The sequence below is a fragment of the Hypoxylon trugodes genome (assembly GCF_022578975.1).
Source record: "Hypoxylon trugodes strain CBS 135444 unplaced genomic scaffold F4822scaffold_2, whole genome shotgun sequence".
NCBI classification, from domain to species: Eukaryota; Fungi; Ascomycota; class Sordariomycetes; order Xylariales; family Hypoxylaceae; genus Hypoxylon; species Hypoxylon trugodes.
Genome location: NW_026250017.1, coordinates 1,055,798 through 1,074,363, shown reverse-complemented (window position 1 = coordinate 1,074,363; position 18,566 = coordinate 1,055,798). Strand labels below are relative to the sequence as shown.

The 18,566-nt window shown below is 48.6% G+C and overlaps 7 protein-coding genes across 7 annotated transcripts; 3 read left to right on the top strand and 4 right to left on the bottom strand.

The window, feature by feature from the left end:
- Nucleotides 1-70: 70 nt before the first annotated feature.
- On the bottom strand, nucleotides 71-1,954 carry F4822DRAFT_436126 (ALDH-like protein; the record flags this gene model as incomplete). The annotated part of the gene is made up of 2 exons (XM_051462275.1): nucleotides 71-1,823; nucleotides 1,893-1,954. 2 exons carry the CDS (start codon nucleotides 1,952-1,954, stop codon nucleotides 71-73), a joined length of 1,815 nt encoding a protein of 604 aa, XP_051317841.1.
- A 402-nt stretch (nucleotides 1,955-2,356) lies between these two features.
- On the top strand, nucleotides 2,357-4,252 carry F4822DRAFT_389543 (histidyl-tRNA synthetase). Its single transcript, XM_051456972.1, has 2 exons — nucleotides 2,357-2,607; nucleotides 2,671-4,252. Exons 1-2 carry the CDS (start codon nucleotides 2,384-2,386, stop codon nucleotides 4,046-4,048), a joined length of 1,602 nt encoding a protein of 533 aa, XP_051317840.1. The 5' UTR covers nucleotides 2,357-2,383; the 3' UTR covers nucleotides 4,049-4,252.
- On the bottom strand, nucleotides 4,253-8,339 carry F4822DRAFT_389540 (uncharacterized protein). The gene is made up of 8 exons (XM_051456971.1): nucleotides 7,480-8,339; nucleotides 7,293-7,369; nucleotides 7,083-7,142; nucleotides 6,879-7,025; nucleotides 6,480-6,828; nucleotides 6,323-6,366; nucleotides 6,036-6,167; nucleotides 4,253-5,850 (listed from the first exon to the last, which is right to left on the bottom strand). Exons 1-8 carry the CDS (start codon nucleotides 7,638-7,640, stop codon nucleotides 4,778-4,780), a joined length of 2,043 nt encoding a protein of 680 aa, XP_051317839.1. The 5' UTR covers nucleotides 7,641-8,339; the 3' UTR covers nucleotides 4,253-4,777.
- A 255-nt stretch (nucleotides 8,340-8,594) lies between these two features.
- On the top strand, nucleotides 8,595-11,707 carry F4822DRAFT_389529 (uncharacterized protein). The gene is made up of 4 exons (XM_051456970.1): nucleotides 8,595-9,272; nucleotides 9,338-11,076; nucleotides 11,138-11,259; nucleotides 11,395-11,707. Exons 1-4 carry the CDS (start codon nucleotides 9,176-9,178, stop codon nucleotides 11,618-11,620), a joined length of 2,184 nt encoding a protein of 727 aa, XP_051317838.1. The 5' UTR covers nucleotides 8,595-9,175; the 3' UTR covers nucleotides 11,621-11,707.
- Nucleotides 11,708-11,760: 53 nt separating this feature from the next.
- Nucleotides 11,761-14,634, bottom strand: F4822DRAFT_114655 (heterokaryon incompatibility protein-domain-containing protein). The gene is made up of 2 exons (XM_051452518.1): nucleotides 14,016-14,634; nucleotides 11,761-13,886 (listed from the first exon to the last, which is right to left on the bottom strand). Exons 1-2 carry the CDS (start codon nucleotides 14,455-14,457, stop codon nucleotides 11,902-11,904), a joined length of 2,427 nt encoding a protein of 808 aa, XP_051317837.1. The 5' UTR covers nucleotides 14,458-14,634; the 3' UTR covers nucleotides 11,761-11,901.
- Nucleotides 14,635-15,273: 639 nt separating this feature from the next.
- On the top strand, nucleotides 15,274-16,455 carry F4822DRAFT_425280 (putative oxidoreductase; the record flags this gene model as incomplete). The annotated part of the gene is made up of 3 exons (XM_051460306.1): nucleotides 15,274-15,693; nucleotides 15,773-16,040; nucleotides 16,172-16,455. The coding sequence occupies 3 exons, from the start codon at nucleotides 15,274-15,276 to the stop codon at nucleotides 16,453-16,455; spliced, it is 972 nt and encodes a 323-aa protein (XP_051317836.1).
- A 147-nt stretch (nucleotides 16,456-16,602) lies between these two features.
- F4822DRAFT_114651 (Lipoate synthase) lies at nucleotides 16,603-18,328 on the bottom strand. The gene has a single exon (XM_051452517.1). The coding sequence runs from the start codon at nucleotides 18,016-18,018 to the stop codon at nucleotides 16,750-16,752; it is 1,269 nt and encodes a 422-aa protein (XP_051317835.1). The 5' UTR covers nucleotides 18,019-18,328; the 3' UTR covers nucleotides 16,603-16,749.
- Nucleotides 18,329-18,566: the final 238 nt, after the last annotated feature.

The following is an 18,566-nucleotide window of genomic DNA, read 5'->3' as shown; positions in this document are numbered from 1 at the left end:
CGCTCTGCTACACCAATATAATGAGCGAATAGATATAACCCCTTCATAAACAAATATTTACCATTCTCCCCTACCCATTCTTAACAACATCCACAACCCCACTCCCCTTCCCCGCAAGATTCAACGCATACCCAATCCTCACCACCCCCCTAGTAAACCTCCACCCGCGCTCCTGGCTTGGGACAGGGTATCTAGCGGGCGGGGGAATCGCGGTCCTAATACCAAGCCATCCGAACCGGTCCTCACACACACTCTTCGGATTACATAACCCGCGTAATCCTTCCTCACCTGCGAAGCGGCCGTATCCGGATCCGCCCACGCCGCCGAAGGGTAGTTGAACGGCGTAGAATACGGCGAAGTCATTTATAGCTACGCCGCCGGCGCGTATGCCGTGGACTACTTCGCGCAGGATGGGATCGGAGTCGCGCCCGTAGACGGAGGCGCCGAGACCGAAGGATGGTGCGTTGGCTAGGGTTAGGAGGGAGGATGCTGTGGAGGAGGGGGAGCGGAGGAGGGTCATTACGGGACCGAAGCATTCTTCGTTTGCTATGGCCATATTGGGGGTTACGTCTACGAGTAGGGTTGGGCTGAAGTAGAAACCGCTCGGGTGCGAGGGGTGGATGTATCGTTTGCCGCCCGCGAGGAGGCGGGCTCCCTTTGAGACGGCGTCTTCGACTAGGCCCTCGAGTCGCGCGAAAGAGGCGTCGGAGACCATGGCGCCGACGTCTTTGTCGAGACCGAGACGTAGATCCTTGACGCGGGGCTCGAGCATGGTGACGAGCTTGTCGTAGACACCGGGCGCGGCGATAATACGCTCGATGCCGATGCAATTCTGTCCTGAGGCTTGGAAAGTACCGCGCATTAGGATCTCCACAATGCGCTTGAGGTCGGATGCCGCTGAGTCGAGGATGACGGCAGCGTCTTTACCGCCGAGTTCGGCGACCACGGGAATAAGAGTCTTGGATGCGCTTTCAGCGACTTTGTGGCATACGGGTCGGCTACCAATGAATGTGAGATGGCTGATACCGGGATGGCTTGTTAGGTATCCTGCGGTCTGAGGCCAACAAACGAGGGATTGTACTAGTTGAGGGTCTTGGCCGTGTGCGACGAGGGCACCCCTTGCAATACTTGTGTAGTAGGCGGCACTCCAACACGTTTGTTCGCTCACTTTGACCACGATACCATTGCCCGCGAAAATAGCACTGATAATAGGACCTATCAGATTATGAAAGGGGTAATTCCAACTAACCAACGCCGCCACGACACCCAAAGGTTCATAATATACCGTATTCTTCTTATACGACATGAGTAGATTCGTCGGGCGTCTACTCGGACGCAATGCCTTCTCGCCATGCTTAATAGTCCATTCAAGCTTCTCAGCCGTAACTAGAATTTCTCCTAGCTGAGCGTCTATCATTGTTTTCCCCGAGTCCATGGAGCTCACTCGACAGATTTGCTCTTGATTATCGAGGACATATTGTAACATGGTACGTAAAACCTTTCTTCGTTCACTGAAACTTGTCTTGGCCCATTTCTCCTGCGCCGTAGCCGCTTGAGCTATGGCGCGATCGATACCGGCGGGTGTAGAAGGGTTCACGAAGCCGAGGAGCTGGCTAGTAGCCGGGTTATAACATTGTATGGCTGAAGAGCCCTCGGCTTTGACGCTCGGTTTATCGAGGATATTCACATATTCGGGATAATGAGGAGCTGGTACCGTGTATCGCTTCGGTTTGTCCCAGTAGTCGGTATGGGTGTAGTAGAGTATAATACCACCCACGACGGTACAGACGAGAGGGTATACGAGGAAGGCGAAGTCTTTGATTCTGCATTTGAGTACATATATAAGAGTACTGCCATAGTAGAGTCATTTTACTTAAGGAGTGTAAACATACGGAAACTCTCGCGCCAAATCACTAAACTTGTCGACCCATTGCACGAGATCTTCGACCGCCATCTTAAGCAATGAGGTTCTCCGGTCGACTATTTCGAGCTTGTTTTTAGGAATTGATTTCCCTTACTAGAATTGAAATGTCACCTAGTCGGTATGAAACTAAATCTGACTATTTTCCACATGATCCCCGGAAATAAGAGGGTTCAATTGCAAGTCATAGAAGTTGTCGCGATAGTTGATCATGCCACCGATTTTATGAAGTACCTAGGTAACTCCGGAGCTCATTTTATGAATTCTTATCGATAGATTAGATAGCTATCATTTATCGATAAGCTATGGATATAGAGTGGGTCACATGACTGGCGTAATAACCCCACGTAAGGTACAGGTACATTGTACCTAGGTAGCTTCGATTGAGTCACCCCTCCTCAGTCGCTCTTTTTTTTTTTCTTTTCGGGCTATAAACTTGTACCAACGCGGGGCACCCAAGCAATGCTGCGTGCTCTCACCAGAAGCAACAGGCTAATATTATCTTCCTATTTCAAACAATCCCCTTTACCAAGATATCCCTTTCCTTTCTTTTCTGGACGTCCATCCTCTTCCCAATTTGGTGATATTGAAGATATGGCTTCTAAAGAAGCCAAGATGGCTTTGAAGGCCCCTAAAGGCACACGCGACTGGGCTGGTGCCGATATACTTCTACGAGATTACGTCTTGTATGTTTCGTCTGGTTTCGTACCATACCTAGGTGACCCCTATTAATATAGAATTATATAAAGCGACAAGATTAGCAATATCTTCAAACTCCACGGCGGTACACCTCTTGACACCCCTGTGTTCGAATTAAAAGACATCCTAGCGGGTAAATATGGCGAAGACGCGCGCCTAATATACAACCTCGAAGACCAAGGCGGCGAACTCTGCGCCCTACGATACGATTTAACAGTCCCCTTCGCCCGTTGGCTAGCCATGAAGAACATCCAACAGATCAAGCGCTACCAAATCGCTAAAGTCTACCGTCGCGACCAACCTGCCATTGCCCGTGGCCGCATGCGCGAGTTCTACCAGTGCGATCTCGACATCGCCGGCGTCTACGACCCCATGATCCCCGATGCCGAGATCCTACGAGTTATCTGCGAAGTCTTCGAAGCCCTCGAACAACCAATTACCATTAAGATCAACCACCGCCGTATCCTCGATGGTTTCTTCGCCGTCGCAGGTGTTCCCGCCGAGAAAATAAGACCGATCAGCTCAGCGGTAGACAAGTTAGATAAAGAGCCATGGGACGTAGTCAAGAAAGAGATGGTCGAGCAAAAGGGTCTTCCCGAGGAAGTCGCCGACAAGATTGGTACATACGTATTACACCGTGGCACAATCGACGAGATGATACAATTCATCAAGGCCGACGAGGCTCTATCCGCCAACGAGGAGATTAAAGCTGGAATCAGCGATATGGAGCTCCTATCGACCTACTCTAAAGAATTAAATACCTACAACCAAGTCTCCTTCGACCTTTCCCTCGCCCGTGGTCTCGACTACTACACTGGCCTAATCTTCGAAGTCATTCAAAAGCCGCAAGACGCGAAAGACGCCGACGGCACAAGGTACCCGGAGAAGTCGTCCAAAAACCAAGATGCGTCCGCAGTCGGTAGTATTGCGGCTGGTGGTCGGTACGATAATCTCGTCGGCATGTACGGCAAGAAACAGATTCCATGCGTGGGTATTTCCTTCGGCGTCGACCGTATCTTCACAATCCTAAAAGCGAGACGCGGTGACGAGCAAGAACGTGAGCGTCAAATCGATGTCTACGTCATGGCCTTCGGTGGCAAGGAGTTCGATGGTTTACTACCCCAACGCATGTCCGTCGCGCGCCAGCTATGGGAAGCTGGTATCCGCGCCGAGTTCTCGCAAAAGGTAAAGCCGAGGCCTCAACAACAGTTCAAGGCCGCCGAGGGCGTACCACTGGGTGTGATATTGGGCCAAGATGAGTTGGCAGAGGGTAAGGTTAGGGTTAAGGTGTTGGGAACAGGGAGACCGGGTGAGGAGGACGATAAGGATAAGGAGAAGGACCAAGGACAGTTAATTAAGAGGGAGGATTTGGTCGCTGAGGTTAAGAAGTTGTTGCAGGCGCAGACGAGTACACTACCGATACGGTAAACGGGGATGGTCTTAGTTGATGAAAAATAACCAACTTATGATATGAGACGTTAACGTAAAATAGAAATAGTCTAGGCCATCTAGGGATTAAGGCCCAGGACGGATGGATGACTCGGAAAATGAGATACCTATGAAGAACTACTCTGAGCCCAGCCTAACTTAAGGAGGCAAGTACTTTTATAGCAAGTTCAACGTGATAAGAGGAAACTCATCCTGTTAAAACCGATGGGATAGACGGATGATGTCCCAGAAGGCTTCCAGACTTGGTCATACTGGGATAGTCAGCTCCACTACATTATTCTCGACAAAGAAGGCAACGGTTTTCATTTGATGTCAAAACATTGAATATCTTAACGCACTTATAAAACCACTCTGAGTACTAGGTATCTAAAAACGCGCCATCCATCTCCCAACTCCTAAGATGATAATTGACTTCCTCTACCTATCCTTATGTATACGCCAATTCCCTGTCTGTGTACTCCTGTATAAATATGTACATCAAATAATATTGTCATATACACCCCATCCCAACACTATATATCCACATCATATATCGTAACAATTCGTTATCGTAAATCCCGCATATACCCCTTCGACAAGGTTGTCGAACTCGGGTATTGTAATCCGCCTCTTAAAGAATGGCATGACGCAAGGTCAGAATATTACACATTCGTGCTCTTTCGCAATGTCTTTTTTTTATTTTATTGCCGTGTATAGCGAGTGTTTGCTTCAAGCCGAAGGAGGTGGAAGTTTCGTTTGTGACGAGGGGGCCGGCTCGGACGAGGAATGTGTGACTGAGGGACCGAGAGGAGTAACCTCTTCCGCGGGAGGACTTATATCGGGATCGGGGGATATTACAATGGCAGGGGAACCCTGATCATTGGTTATCGTGGTGGTAACTGGCATGGCTGTGGAGGTAGAGGGTGTATGTCGTGGAGAATTGTGATGACCCGATCCGGGTACCTCGAGCGTATCTCGTCTTCGCGGCGGTCTTCCTCTATTCGATTCAGTAGATGGGTCTTGTACGTTAGACGGCTTTTGCTCGACCGGCAAGGTACTAGCGTGTCGCACCCCAAAAATCGAAGATGAGGGTGAAGGTGATCGCGACGGTGGATGTGGAACTGAAAATGCTCTCGATATCATCGGACTACCCTCCATGCTCGCCACACTCCCCGCATAGCTACCTGCTCTTGACGGGCGTGTGCTTGTTCCGAAATGATTTTCATCATCACTATGATGGTTATTGTATGCTTCCCGGACTCGAGGTAAGTCGGGATTACGCATTTCTTCCGCAGGAACTTCGGGAAAATCGAGCGCTTTTCCATGTTTGAAGTCGGAGTCGTCGAATCGATCTCGCGATGCAGTACCGAGGTAATCACTCACTACCATCAGCGCTTTAGCTACTTTGCGTCTGCCACCTATGTCAGAGTCCGGTGTCCGACCCGTCGTAGGTACTACTTCGGGTGGGGATCCTCTCCCGCTACTGAGAGAGCCCGGTCGTACATGTGCAGCGTCGGGTGCCGCGATAGAGTGAGACGACCCCGCAAAAAAGCCGTCGTCGACTCCGTGTATAACCGGAAAATTGCTTGTGACTCGTTCCACATGTTCGTAATCACCTTCGTGCGCGCTTTCGGTATCGGTGCTGCCCCGGGGAGAATGCCGAGCGCTTTCAAAGTGATGATGATGCGCGCAGGTGCAATGATGGATGGAGGCCTTTTCGCTCGCTTCTTCCTCTGCAGCCTTCAAATCGACCGCCAAAAGCACGTAGAGAGATCCTAATGCAGCCAGTCCAGTACCAACAACTGGTGCCCACTATCACAGACAATCATATTTAGCAATCCTCCTAGCAATTTTGAGATATATGGGAAGCTTCTCGGGAAAAGGGGCACGCCTGGGATAGTTACTAGTAAAGATGGAATACTAACCTGTCCTAGAGAGCATCACGTTAGCATTTTAGAACCCACTATGCACAGATAGCGACACTTACCTATGCTAGTCATCGGCTCCGTTTGATATCTAACTTGGCTGCTCCAGAAATTTTTCTCGCCAATAACGATGATAGTGAGTACTGCGGCGCTGAAAAGTGGGACTTCCACGGTACTTAAGAACAGCCTGACCACTATAACATTGAACGTCAGTAATTATTATTCATTTGAATAGCTCTCAGCCCTTGAAGAAGTGACTCGGAAGCAAAAATTAACTTATCGGGCGAGAATAGGCAAATTTTCGCTCGAAACAAGTCAAAATGGGTAGTGGCTTTTAGAAATTACTTACTAGTGTTGACCTTACTCATCCCTGCCGCAGTCGCGCCGTTTGTTCTATAACAAGTAGGATCAGTTTTTGATGGTTTCAGAATATCACGAGTGGAATGAACGGTGTTGACTTCGAAATGGGAGTTAGGATGAATGATGGGGAAGTAGAATAGACTTACCCTTCGATTGGCTGATTTTCGTCTCCTAAACCAAATCTCGTCTTCCAGTTAATCTCGAGGATTTTATTCCACGTTGACGCAAGCGAGAGGACGGCAGGGATGCAGCAGGCAGCTGCAAGAAGAGTAGCTGCGTTGAAGGCAAGGGCACTAGGGGCTGGTATGATGAATATTTCATTCGTCGAGTCCTGTCGCAGAGGAGAGTAAGGACCCTGGTCGACATCGCAGGTAATAGAACAGTTGAAATTTCCATACGTATTGATGTCGTTAGGATTGACGGAATTTCCATTATTGCCGTTTGGACAAGCCGACGGCGCGACTCGGAAGAATTCAACCGTTAAGCTCACCAGGCCTGCTTTCCTATAAGTAGAGCATTCAAGTACTTGAAAACAGGAGACTTACCAGCAAGAACAAGCCCGGTCCATACGAATATTATATTTCGGCCAGGATCATAGAAATATGTTCGAGATATTCTGACTGTCAATGGAGCTGCTAAGATTCCTATCGAACAAAACTGAAAAGCACCGTACACGTCCATATCGATAGCGTCTGAAACATGCAGAAATCAGTTCCAAGGCTCTAGACTTTGGCGTACGGGACACTTACTGTCGACATGTACAGCGGTGAGAACGATGCCGTGAAGAGCAGCAACGGCTGGGAATACCACTGCGGTGTCTCAAATTAGTCGCTATCGTCAATTCATCTAGATAATCTGAGTCGAAATGACGCTTGATATGTAAATAGGCGGAGCCTATACCCCAAAACCAGGACTAGAAAGGGGGCTTGTGAATGCAAGTAGCTGTAAAAAATGCTTACATGCAGCTGCTAAACAAGCATTCCTGAGCCATTCTGCCTTTCGAGCAAAGACACAGGCCGCTACAAGACAATAGTATCTGTATAGAAATGGCAATTAGTTCCATGGTTCAAGATTGCAGTTTAGCCTTGTCTCTTTCGAAAGATCCACTAGATGATGATCGTTACGTGCATGAGTGGGATAGCTTACAGATACCTCGAGCCAGGGCCGTACTGGCCTGACACAGGCCAGGCACACACGACTTGAATGGCATTCTCGACGCCCGTACCATTAGATGTTACAGTAGAGTCGATTGACAAGTTTCGTTCAGCAAGAGTACTTAGTAGCAAGGCCGGAGTAAGAGCTGGCATGACCTAGGAGAGATGAACAACGAGGGGGGCTGATATGTGTATCATTAGGTGTGCATTTTCCGCGGAGAGAATATGAAGAAAAGTTGTTTCATATCGATCAGTGAATGGATTTTAAGCAGCTTTGATCTGTATGTGTTGTCTGTAAGTATCTATGTAGGTAGGTATGTGCGTATGTACGTAAGCATGAAAGTAGAGCTTCGAGCAGACGGAAAAGGCAACAATCAAATGCCTCGAACGCCCCGTTGTTTCAACGTGTAAGTAGGGCTGGCGAGTTGGTAAGATTACACGCGGGTGACGATCTCGCAAAAGCATCGACAAGAGTTTGGGAGAATCAGCTGAAGGGGGGAGACCCATCGTATCAGCACCGCCCCGGACCCTGGTGGGCCATTGAAAGCGAAGATATTCAGCCTCATAATTTATTAGAAAGGAAACTTGTTCCAAAGTTAGCTTAGTCGATTGCCCAGGTGGCGGTCGTAAACTTGTCGAATACGATACTGGGATGGCCGAGATGGCAAGCATGGTTAATACATAAAAATGCCAATGTGGTTAAGGCTTAGGATCGCTTAGACGGTGAGACACCTGACCGTGGAGTGACGCACCCCCAATACCGAACTACGAATTAGGTATAAGAAGAAGAATAAGAAGGCGGGATGAGTTCCCGGGGACCCACGGGTAAGCAGCACTAGGATCTTCTCCGCGTCCTACCTTCTTTAGAAGATGAGGAAATTATACAGAACTTTCTGCGTTACACAGCATTAGAATGAGCTTTATGGCCCCCAGAGCATGACCGAGGTGATTTCCCAACCAATCAAATCCAAGGGTTTCAATTCGACCCACTAGGGTATCCCGATCCTTTGCACGGGTATCGAGAACAAACGCCCTAACCTGGTTAGGTAGCACATGTACTTCCAAGGGTTAGCAGTAACACAGCCACCTGTAGGTGATCGAAAAAACTTGAATCGGAACCTTACAAACTTAATGTACTACGCCAGATATGTATGGGTTAGGTAGTCAGCTGTAGCTTCCATAAGTGATTAGGATTGTTTTAATTCCCTCTTTCATTTTTAGCTTAAAAAATACGCCTTATTCATTTTAATCAGAAACAATGCGTCTATTAAATAACCATTGAGACTGCAGATGCATGTGTTGGGGTTCATCTCGTCTGCCGTCTCTTGGCCTATCTCAGCCTTACTCTGGCATCCAACGATATCTTGGGTACCGTCAGAAACCCCACCCCACGAAGAAACGAAGACATCTAAGTCAAACGCTGCACTCTCACCGTTTCTCTTCACTTACATTGTTAATCACGAGATGTACGCGTCGTTGATCTTAATTGTCTGAAGACATTTGAAGATATTGCTTTTTTTTTTTTTTTTTTCTTTAGATAAACTATACCTATGGAGGAGAATCTCTACTTTCTAGATAGCAATGATCCTCGTTGATGTCGCGATATACCTTCTTAAAGCCTCCCTCCTCGAGAATCTCGAAATTCACTCATAAAACCCAATTGGCACGAAGAAAAGAGGAGTATCAAAATGTCCGAAGTCCTCGGGGATATTGATATCGAACTAAATACGGACATCATCCGCGAATGGCGATCAATTGTGACCCTTATCGTCTTCGTTCTCACCAGTAAGTGTAACATGACTCTCACCCAGAATATTGGGGGTTTTTACCCAATTAACTTCCAATTGCAGACATTGTTGTCCTCTTCCCTTTTCATATCCCATTCTACATCCCTAGGCCATTTAAAAACGCCATATTGGATGGTCTAAGCGCCCTACGGGTCATAGGGCCACGGCAAGATGCTTCCCTGTATGAACCAGGCTCTACCGATGCCCAAAGCGGTGAGGGGGGCAGCGGAAATAAGTACTTTGTACGACTCGAATTTCCCATGAACTTCGTAACTGCTCCTCTGATAGCAGACCTGTTTTTGCTGGCCATTCTAGCGATTGGTCGAGATGAAGTATACGGCGGCACCATTGGTGCCAACAATATCTCTCCTATTGATATTATGGCTTTCTTCATCACACTATCGTACATTGCTATATCGATAGACGCTTCTGGCCTCATCCGATATCTTGCATTCAAAGTACTTCAAAGGGGAGGGAAGTTTGGCCACCGGCTCTTCTTCTATCTGTACGCCTTCTTCTTTGCCTTGGGTAGCTTCATCGGGAATGATCCCATCATCTTGTCTGGGACGGCTTTCCTCGCATACATGACGCGGGTCAGCTCCAACATTATACATCCTAGGGCATGGATTTTCGCCCAATTCGCCGTGGCAAATATCGCTTCAGCCATCCTTGTATCCTCTAACCCTACCAACCTTGTGTTGTCGGGCGCCTTTGGTATCAAGTTCATCATCTACACTGCCAACATGATAGTTCCTGTAATTGTTACGGCAATTGTCCTCTTCCCCTTCCTACTCTACATTGTCTTCGCAGACGAGTCTCTCATCCCGCTCTCCATTCAGATGCATGAACTTTCAGAGGAAGCGAAGGCCAAGAAACCCGTCAATCCTAACATTCCCAACGCGCGAGGAAATGCCGAAGAAGAGGAGAACGACCCGGCAAATGGAGAGCAAAGCAAGCAATTGTCTCTCGAGGAGATCATGAACCCATTTCTAGACAAGGGTGGTGCAGGCTTCGGGGCTCTTATTATGGCCGCAACGCTTATTACGCTTCTTGTGCTTAATGCTGCAAGTCGGAATACTGGGCAATATCCTGTATTCTATGTCACTGTCCCAGCTGCATTCGTCATGTTCTGTTGGGATGTAACATTCGGGTGGATTCATCGCGAGGAAACTCGTAGAATTGCTCTTGCCGGCCGAAAAGAGGTTGAACGAGCTCGAGAAGCACGAGAAGAGGAATTGAGGCAACTTGCAATAGCTCAAGAACAGGCAACCGTATCCGAACCCCTCATGATAGATGATCATACCCGGGATATCAATTCTAATAATGAGACCGGTATCGTTAGTGGGGTTAATGGCCAAGATACTCGCCCTTCAACTAGCGGTATCAGCACTCTCAACGAGAAACAGGAATCACATCCCACAAATGCGCCCAAGTCGTCAGAAGGAAATATCACACCATCTAGTGCTCCAGAAGAGAAGAGTCAAGCGTCATCCGACCAAGAGACCGACATCGAGAAACAGATTGATCGTGACCTAACAAAAGATGGTAAACCGACGCTTGTATTCATAGTCAAGAACCGTTACAGGTGGGCGCAAGAAACATTCCCGACTGCAGCAGCAGTCATTGGTCACCTACCTTTCGCGCTTGTTCCCTTTGCCTTCTCAATGTTTGTCCTGGTGCAAGCGTTGGTTACCAAAGGCTGGGTGCCAGTTTTTGCTTATGGTTGGGATCATTGGGTAAACAAGACAGGCACAGTAGGTAGCATCGGTGGCATGGGCTTCCTCTCTGTGATACTCTGCAATGTAAATTACCCTTGCCCCTTAAATTGTAAAGCTGATTCGCTGACCTTGAGATCTAACTTAGTTTGCGGGTACGAATATCGGTACCACCATCCTCTTGTCCCGCGTCATTCAGGCGTGGCAGAAGATCCATCTGGTGAATGGTACACCAATCTCTAACCGAACATTTTGGGCAACGGTTTATAGGTACGTGCTTACCCCACGAAATATTCATATTGTTTCATCGGTTCTTCACCGTGTTCATATTTATACACCTATGATTTTTATTCGTTGGTTTTATTATGTTATTACGTTATAGTCGATAACTAACATATACTGAAGCATGGCGCTCGGAGTCAATTACGGCGCATTTAGCACTGCATTTAGCGCATCTTTAGCCGGTCTCTTATGGCGCGATATCTTAGCAAGAAAACATATCCGTGTCCGAAGACTCGACTTCGCCCGCGTGAACCTTCCAATCATCACCATTGCTATGGTTGTAGGTTGCGCTATCTTGACCGGCGAAGTGTACATTATGAGGGATGATTCTCCTTACGACAAACAATGATGATCATGAAAAGCATTAGAGCGTTATAGATTTACGATTTACGATATCCCATCGAATTGAATATAAATGATATTTATAAAAATTTAACTATATATTGATTTCAAAGTATGATGTGCCGTTGTGCAATGGAAGAAGCCAAATAAGACAGTCTTCCTGATGAACAGTGCTTAACCTGTGCCGCGGTTGATGAGCCAACCCATCTGGACCGTAAACTACCCTCACTTGGCAAAATAGGTAAAGATTTCGAACGAAGTAACAAGTAAATACCACAAGACTACGGCTTAGACACACTTCACCTCCGTCAAACTTATCTCCTCTTCCGACTCAAACCAACAATTCAAACTTTCTAACGTCCTCGGCGCCGAAGTATCAATCAAACCCAACCTCTCGTAAGCTCCCGGAACCCGACTCGAAAGTCCTAGAACCATAACCTCACGCACCAAACCGTCCTTCGATCGCAGAAGGCTTAGACACCATACAGGTACATCGCGGAACGCGGGTCGTACGCCATCTGCTGCTGTGGCTCTCCTAACTCTATCTCTTGAACCTGTTCCCCTTGAATCAGATGAATTAGGTGCTTCGAGAGAATCAAGGGCGAGAGGTAAATCAGGTGTGAACGAAACAGCAGCATCGCATCGCTTGAGGATATACGACCCATAGTTCCGCCGTAACGGGCGCGTGGATATTCGGACTTCGACCAGTGGCCCTTTGAGCAAAGCATACCCGTCGGAGACCCGACCGAACGGGTTTAGACCGTTGATTGTACATTGTGCGTCGATGACTTCGGTTTCGATTATGATATCGGTTTGTAAAGGAGGGGAGCGGAAGGCGATCGGGCAGTCGATGGATACCCAGGAGAACGTCGGCGCGCGGTAGTCTTTTACGAATCCGATCGGAACCCGGGTTTTCAGTTTCGACTTTGAGGGTAAGGCGGAGGGGATGTCGAGGGCTAGGAGATTGGTATGGGCGGCGATTTTGGTGAGTTTCTTGGTGTAGCAGACTCCTAGGTCGGGAGCATCGGGGAGGTTTTCGGAGGGGATGGATAGACCGGGCTTCCATTTTGCGGTGTCGCAGTTGATATAGCGATCGCTTTGCTCCGGGTCAAGGCTTCTATGACCAGCAGGGTGCCATAGAAGGTCGAGGACGAAGTGATCTCGCCATAGGCCGGCTAGGTATGTTGATTTGGTGATTGCGTGACATATTGTGGCTAAACCAGCTAGGGCGGGTAGTTTGTCGGATGCGAATGTTATGTTACGCTGTGAATACTCGGAGACGCGGTTTTGCCAGGCTAGGAATGGGTCTAAATGGGGTGGTAACTGGTGAAGCCTGTCTGCCGAGTTACCTTCTGAACCTGTGGTATTATTGATTGCAGCAGCTAACCCGTGAAGTGGTGGAAGTTGTGGTGGTTCAAGGGAATTATTATAGGCAGCGCCGTGCATATCACATTCACACGCAATACCTCGACGACACTCAAAACTCAATTCCGTCTCAGAGAAACGCAAGATCCGGCTCGATAGCTTTTCTTCCTGGAACGTCCACGCCCGATCGCTCAAGGGACCGGACGTCGTGTGGACGGCAAGTGGCCGAATTCCTAGTGCAAAAATGGGCTCGGTATTGACATCTGGCGCAACAATACCTAGCTCCTCAGCCGAGAGTTGCTGCTCTGTGCGCGAGAGCCCTAGGAGTAGAAGCTGTTCCTGATACACTTTATTCCGCGGCTTGAGAAAATGTTCGTCCGAGGAAGATGACGAGACAGCTGCGACGGTGACGCTGGCATCGCGGTATACGGCCGCCATTCGCGAGGACTCGATTTCCCAATCTGAAGCGCTGTCTTGAATGATGCATAGTGAGTCGATCCATAGGTACCGTATCCCAAGACACCGCGTCACAGTTACGGCGTCTTGGAAGGTGGGAGGTAGGTCGGGCCATGGTATTGAGGACTTGAAATCCTCGAGGCGTGCTTGTTTGGTCTCGAGACGTTTGGCGTTGGCTCCCCAGCAGTGGCTTAGTGCTACGTATTGTGCTCGGGTGCCTGGTGCTGGTTCGAGGAGTTTGATAGAGGAGTCGTTTTCGCCTAGGTCGAGGACACGGGTTGGTAGGATGGGATTGGTATCGGACTGGCCACAGTCGTGGTGTTTTTGAATACATTGGTCGAGTGCTGCTTTGGCGAATGACATACATTTTATCGAATGGGCGGTGCTAGCGACGGGTGAGCCGAATCCGATACTATCGAATGCGGAAAGGGACTGGGGGCGGCGGGTGGCGTCTATGAGATCATCACACAAATAAGCATCTGCTCAATTACTCTACAGCATCGTCTCTCCTCTCCTCTAATCAACTTCCAATCCCAAGATATCCCCAAGAAGATAAATAGATTGGGGAGGATGGTACTAACTAGTTTGAAAGTAAACCTGATACTTTGCGAACACGGGTTCATAGACCTCCCCAACCATCACGGTCGCTACACATATATCCAATATCGCTGGGGAATCTCGACGTATTTCTAACCGAAAGGGGTGCGATACTTGGTATGGCTCGCGCGTGATGGCTACGATAATCTGGTGCAGAGCGTCGCAGAGACGACACCCTCGGCTCATACCACTTTTGAGGTCCCCGACTACGCCTGTGAAGTGTCCGTCGCGTGGGCGGTGGCAGATAGCGCATTCTTCGGTGGGGAGTTCCGGACTCTCGGTTGGGCCAGGAAGGGGTTGAACACGACGGTCGGGCTGTACCTCAAAGAGCCCGTGGCCGATTTTGTGATCGAGATACTCCATTGCCCAATACTCGGGGCGAGTTCCCACCATCGAGATGGCTGGATCCGAGGAGCTCGCCATCATTTGGCTATTCTGTGTACTAGTTGATACTCTACAGGTCTATATACGTTTGATTCTTTCGGTATGCAGTATGCACGACCTGTCGCTCGACGGGCAGGCCCGAGGCCTACCCGCCTTAAGTATAGGGAAGTGATATAGCCATTTCGCCTTAGCCATATCGACGCTATTCAGAAGTAGGTTACCGTCATTTATTCTTCCAGGCTTATTTTGAAATTCTTTGCGTACAATTTAGACGAGTTGAGGGAATTGTTCAGCTGCGGCTGATGCTAAAAGGCCTGCCTAGAACGCCACCATAACGTCACGAGGGCCTACATTGTCCTTGACAAACGCATCACACCTTCAGTTCTCCCATCTAAACATGCGAAAGTTTGTCCTTATTATCTTCCAAAGAGCAAGAATATCATTGGATTTAAGTGTAGTTTCGACATGGCCAAAATACAATGACGATAACGTATGGGTCTCGAAGCTATTCACCTCGGTGTTGAAATTAATCCGAAGAACCTATAGAAACGCCAACGCCACCTACGCCGCCAGTGTAAGAAGTCCGACGTCCGAGTCTAAACTCGGCTATACACTGAATCAGCATCACCATCTATAACCGCACTACTGCACATAAATGGCACAAAATTTATTGTCTATACGGAAGGATTGCACGATGGATATAACAATTGTTGGTTATAAAGCCCCCCTGGGACTTTCGGTTTTCGCCTTCCGTAAAATCCGGCTATCTCTTGTCTGAACAACTGGGTATAAATAAGTTAGTGAAGACTTGAGGATACGGGCAGAGAGATTATACTGATACCGGTATAATTCGCTATGATGTCACCGCAGTTTATATTCGGCACCGCCGGGTTCGGCATGGACCGAACCGAATACAGCGATGCGGCTTCGGTTAAAACCGCACTCGAAACGGTGCGATCTCTCGGCATCCGCCGTCTCGACTCAGGAGCACGATACCCGCCTCTTAACCCGGGCCGTTCCGAAGCCCTAATCGGCGAGGCAAGGGAGATTAGCACTGAGTTCGAGGTTGACACTAAGGTGTACACAGACACCAAGACAGATGGAAGCGGGGACTTAACACGTGAGGCTATACAGAAGTCTATTGAGGGCAGTTTAGAGAGGTTGAAGAGGCCTGAGGGTGTTAATGTCTTGCATATACACCGCGCGGACCCATCAACGCCACTCGAGGAGCAGGTCCGGGCTTTTAATGAGCAGATCGAATTAGGACATTGTAAAGCTGTAAGCCTTTTCTTTTACTCTCAAACCCATATTCTCCCTTACAGAATCTAAAACGACTCATTCACTTACCTCTTACCAGTGGGGTGTATCCAACGTACCCGTAGACACACTCGAGAAGATCCTAGCGCTGTGCTCAGAACACGGATTGCGTAAACCTGTGTGCTACCAAGGCGAGTACAGTCTGATATCACGAGGTGCGGAGACAAAGCTCTTCCCGCTCCTCCGAGCGCACGGGATTCGTTTCAACTCGTTTCGTTCCTTTGCCTCGGGCCTACTGACGGGAAACGCCGTTAATGGCAAAGCTGAGGGTACGCGCTTTGGCGCTGATAACCCGCTTGGTGGTGCAAGTATGTAAACTCTCCTTCTCTTTTCTTTTTATCTTAAGTAAATAGGCAGGCCTAAACCTCCTCGCTTGGTCTTCCCAAATATGAAGTGGATAATTGTGAAAAGGAAGTATTGCTAATTCGTCTAACCATAGTGCAACGCGTTTTCGGCGCTCAAGACTTACAAGACGCGGTGAAGAAATTCGACACAGAAACGAGAGCTAGGGGCATCAGTAAGCCGCTCGAAGTCGCTGTCCGCTGGATTGTGCATCACTCAGCACTTGACGAAGGGGATGGTGTCGTCTTAGGTTCAAGTCGAGTCTCACAAGTCATCGAGACAGTCGAATTCGCGCGCAAGGGCCCGTTGCCGGATGAATTGCTGAAGGTGACAGAGGATTTGTGGGATGCTCTGAAGGAAACGCGTGGTAATATCATTTAAGCAGATCTCACTGATAGAAAATCGTCTTTGATTTTGATTGATGATGTGGTCATCCTGGTCTGGTTGAAGAGACCATACGCGACCGATTCTATAGTATTGCATCATATCAATGATGATATCAACCAAAATATCTCCTACGCTCTACCGTAGGAGAGGGAACCGCCCAATCTAAATAGATACGCCATATCCACGCCGTCCATTACTTGTAATCGAAGTAACGGATGCCCATAATATACTATGTCGGTAGGTATACATGTACATATGCATGTTGAACATACGAATATTTCTAGTACCTTACGCACTTTCACCCTTCAACGCGCCCTCCATAGCGATCGTCTCGCCCAACTTCCCCTGGACGCCCCTCGCTATTCCCTTCTCACCAGCGCGCTTCTTGAGAACATTCTCAATGAAGTCCTCGCCTGCCTTGTAGCTACTTCGGACTAGGGGTCCACTCGCCACATACAAGAACCCCATATCGAGCGCGCGCTGTCGCCACATCTCGAACTCCTCAGGAGTAACGTACTTCTCGACCTTAAGATGGCGCTTCGTGGGTCGCATATACTGACCAAACGTTACCACATCCACACCAATCTTCCGTAACTCCCTCAACGCATCTGTGACCTCGTCCTCCTGCTCGCCAAGGCCAAGCATAAGACTAGTCTTCGTGATAATACCCTGATCACCACGGACCTGCTTAACATGCTCCAGCACACGCAAACTCAATCTAAACGTCGCTCTCCGATCCCGTACATACGGTGTAAGCCCCTCAACCGTCTCCAGATTATGCGCATACACATCGAGTCCACTATTCGCAACAACCTCCACCATATCCATATCCCCGGCGAAATCCCCCGTAAGCGCCTCAACAAGCAGTCCCGGTTTCTTAGCCTTAATCCTGCGAATCGTCTCCGCGAAATGATGCGCGCCCCCATCGGCCAAATCATCGCGATCGACATTCGTCAGGACCACGTACCCTAACCCCCACCTCGCAAGTGCTTCCGCGACATGTTCGGGTTCATGCGGATCGAGAGGAGGAGGTTTACGATTCGTTTTCACGCTGCAGAAGCGGCAGCCGCGGGTACACGTATCACCCATAAGCATAATGGTCGCCGTCGCCGCGTTTTTATTATTCCCCCCCCAGCATTCCGATATATTCGGACACCGCGCCTCCTCGCATACCGTGTGTAAGCCCAACCCTCGTAAGTCTTGCTTTATTTTTTTGTAGTTGTCGTTTCCGGCTGGGATAGGCGTCTTGAGCCATTCTGGCAACCGGGTTATGGTGCGTCGGTTTGAGGCCGGTCCGACTTCGGCTGTGCGCAGTTGGTAGGCTTCGGTTGAGGATAAGGAGGTGGATTGTGGAGAGGAGCCGGGGAGAAAGTCGTCTAGGGTGGCTATGGTTGTGTCTTTGAAGTAGGTAGGCCGACGGTTTGTCTTGCCCGTTGGTGGTTCCGGACCGCTTGTTGGGATGGTGGCGTAGGTCCGGGTTGTTGTGAAAGAGGTGTTTGTCAAAGCACGTCGGACCGGTGCGCTTATTCGGTGAAGGGATATAGAAGGGGACGCCATGGTGGGCAGTTAATTGTTCACTATTGAACAATTAAGAATTGACCATGGGATTGAGGTTATTCGTAATAAAATTGAAGGTAAGGATTAGAGATGATGGAGGGATTGCTGACAATTAAGATTCCCCCAACTTTTTTTCGGCGCCCCGCTATTGGCTACAAAGCAGCCGGAACGGTTAGAACCGGAGGTTTTGGCCACTATTAATAACGGTCCAGCTGCTGTCAGTTGGTACGCTCTATTACGCCATAGATATTAGGCCAATCAATTGCAGCGTCACTCACTGATCAGGAAACGGAAACTTTAAGAATAACCGTCGAAATTGAGTTTAGAGTTATCCATCATAATAATTCACATTTTAATCTTCGACTAACATACCTAATCTAGTTTACATAAAGGCCCCAAGGTTTTTATGAGTGAAAGGACAACTGTAATTTACGGTAAAACAGTAAACGTTGTTGAAGAGATACGGAGTTATTCACCGGAGTTGACTTACAGCATCTTCCACGGGGTAAGCACTTTGAATTATCATCATTCAAACCCCATTGCAGTAG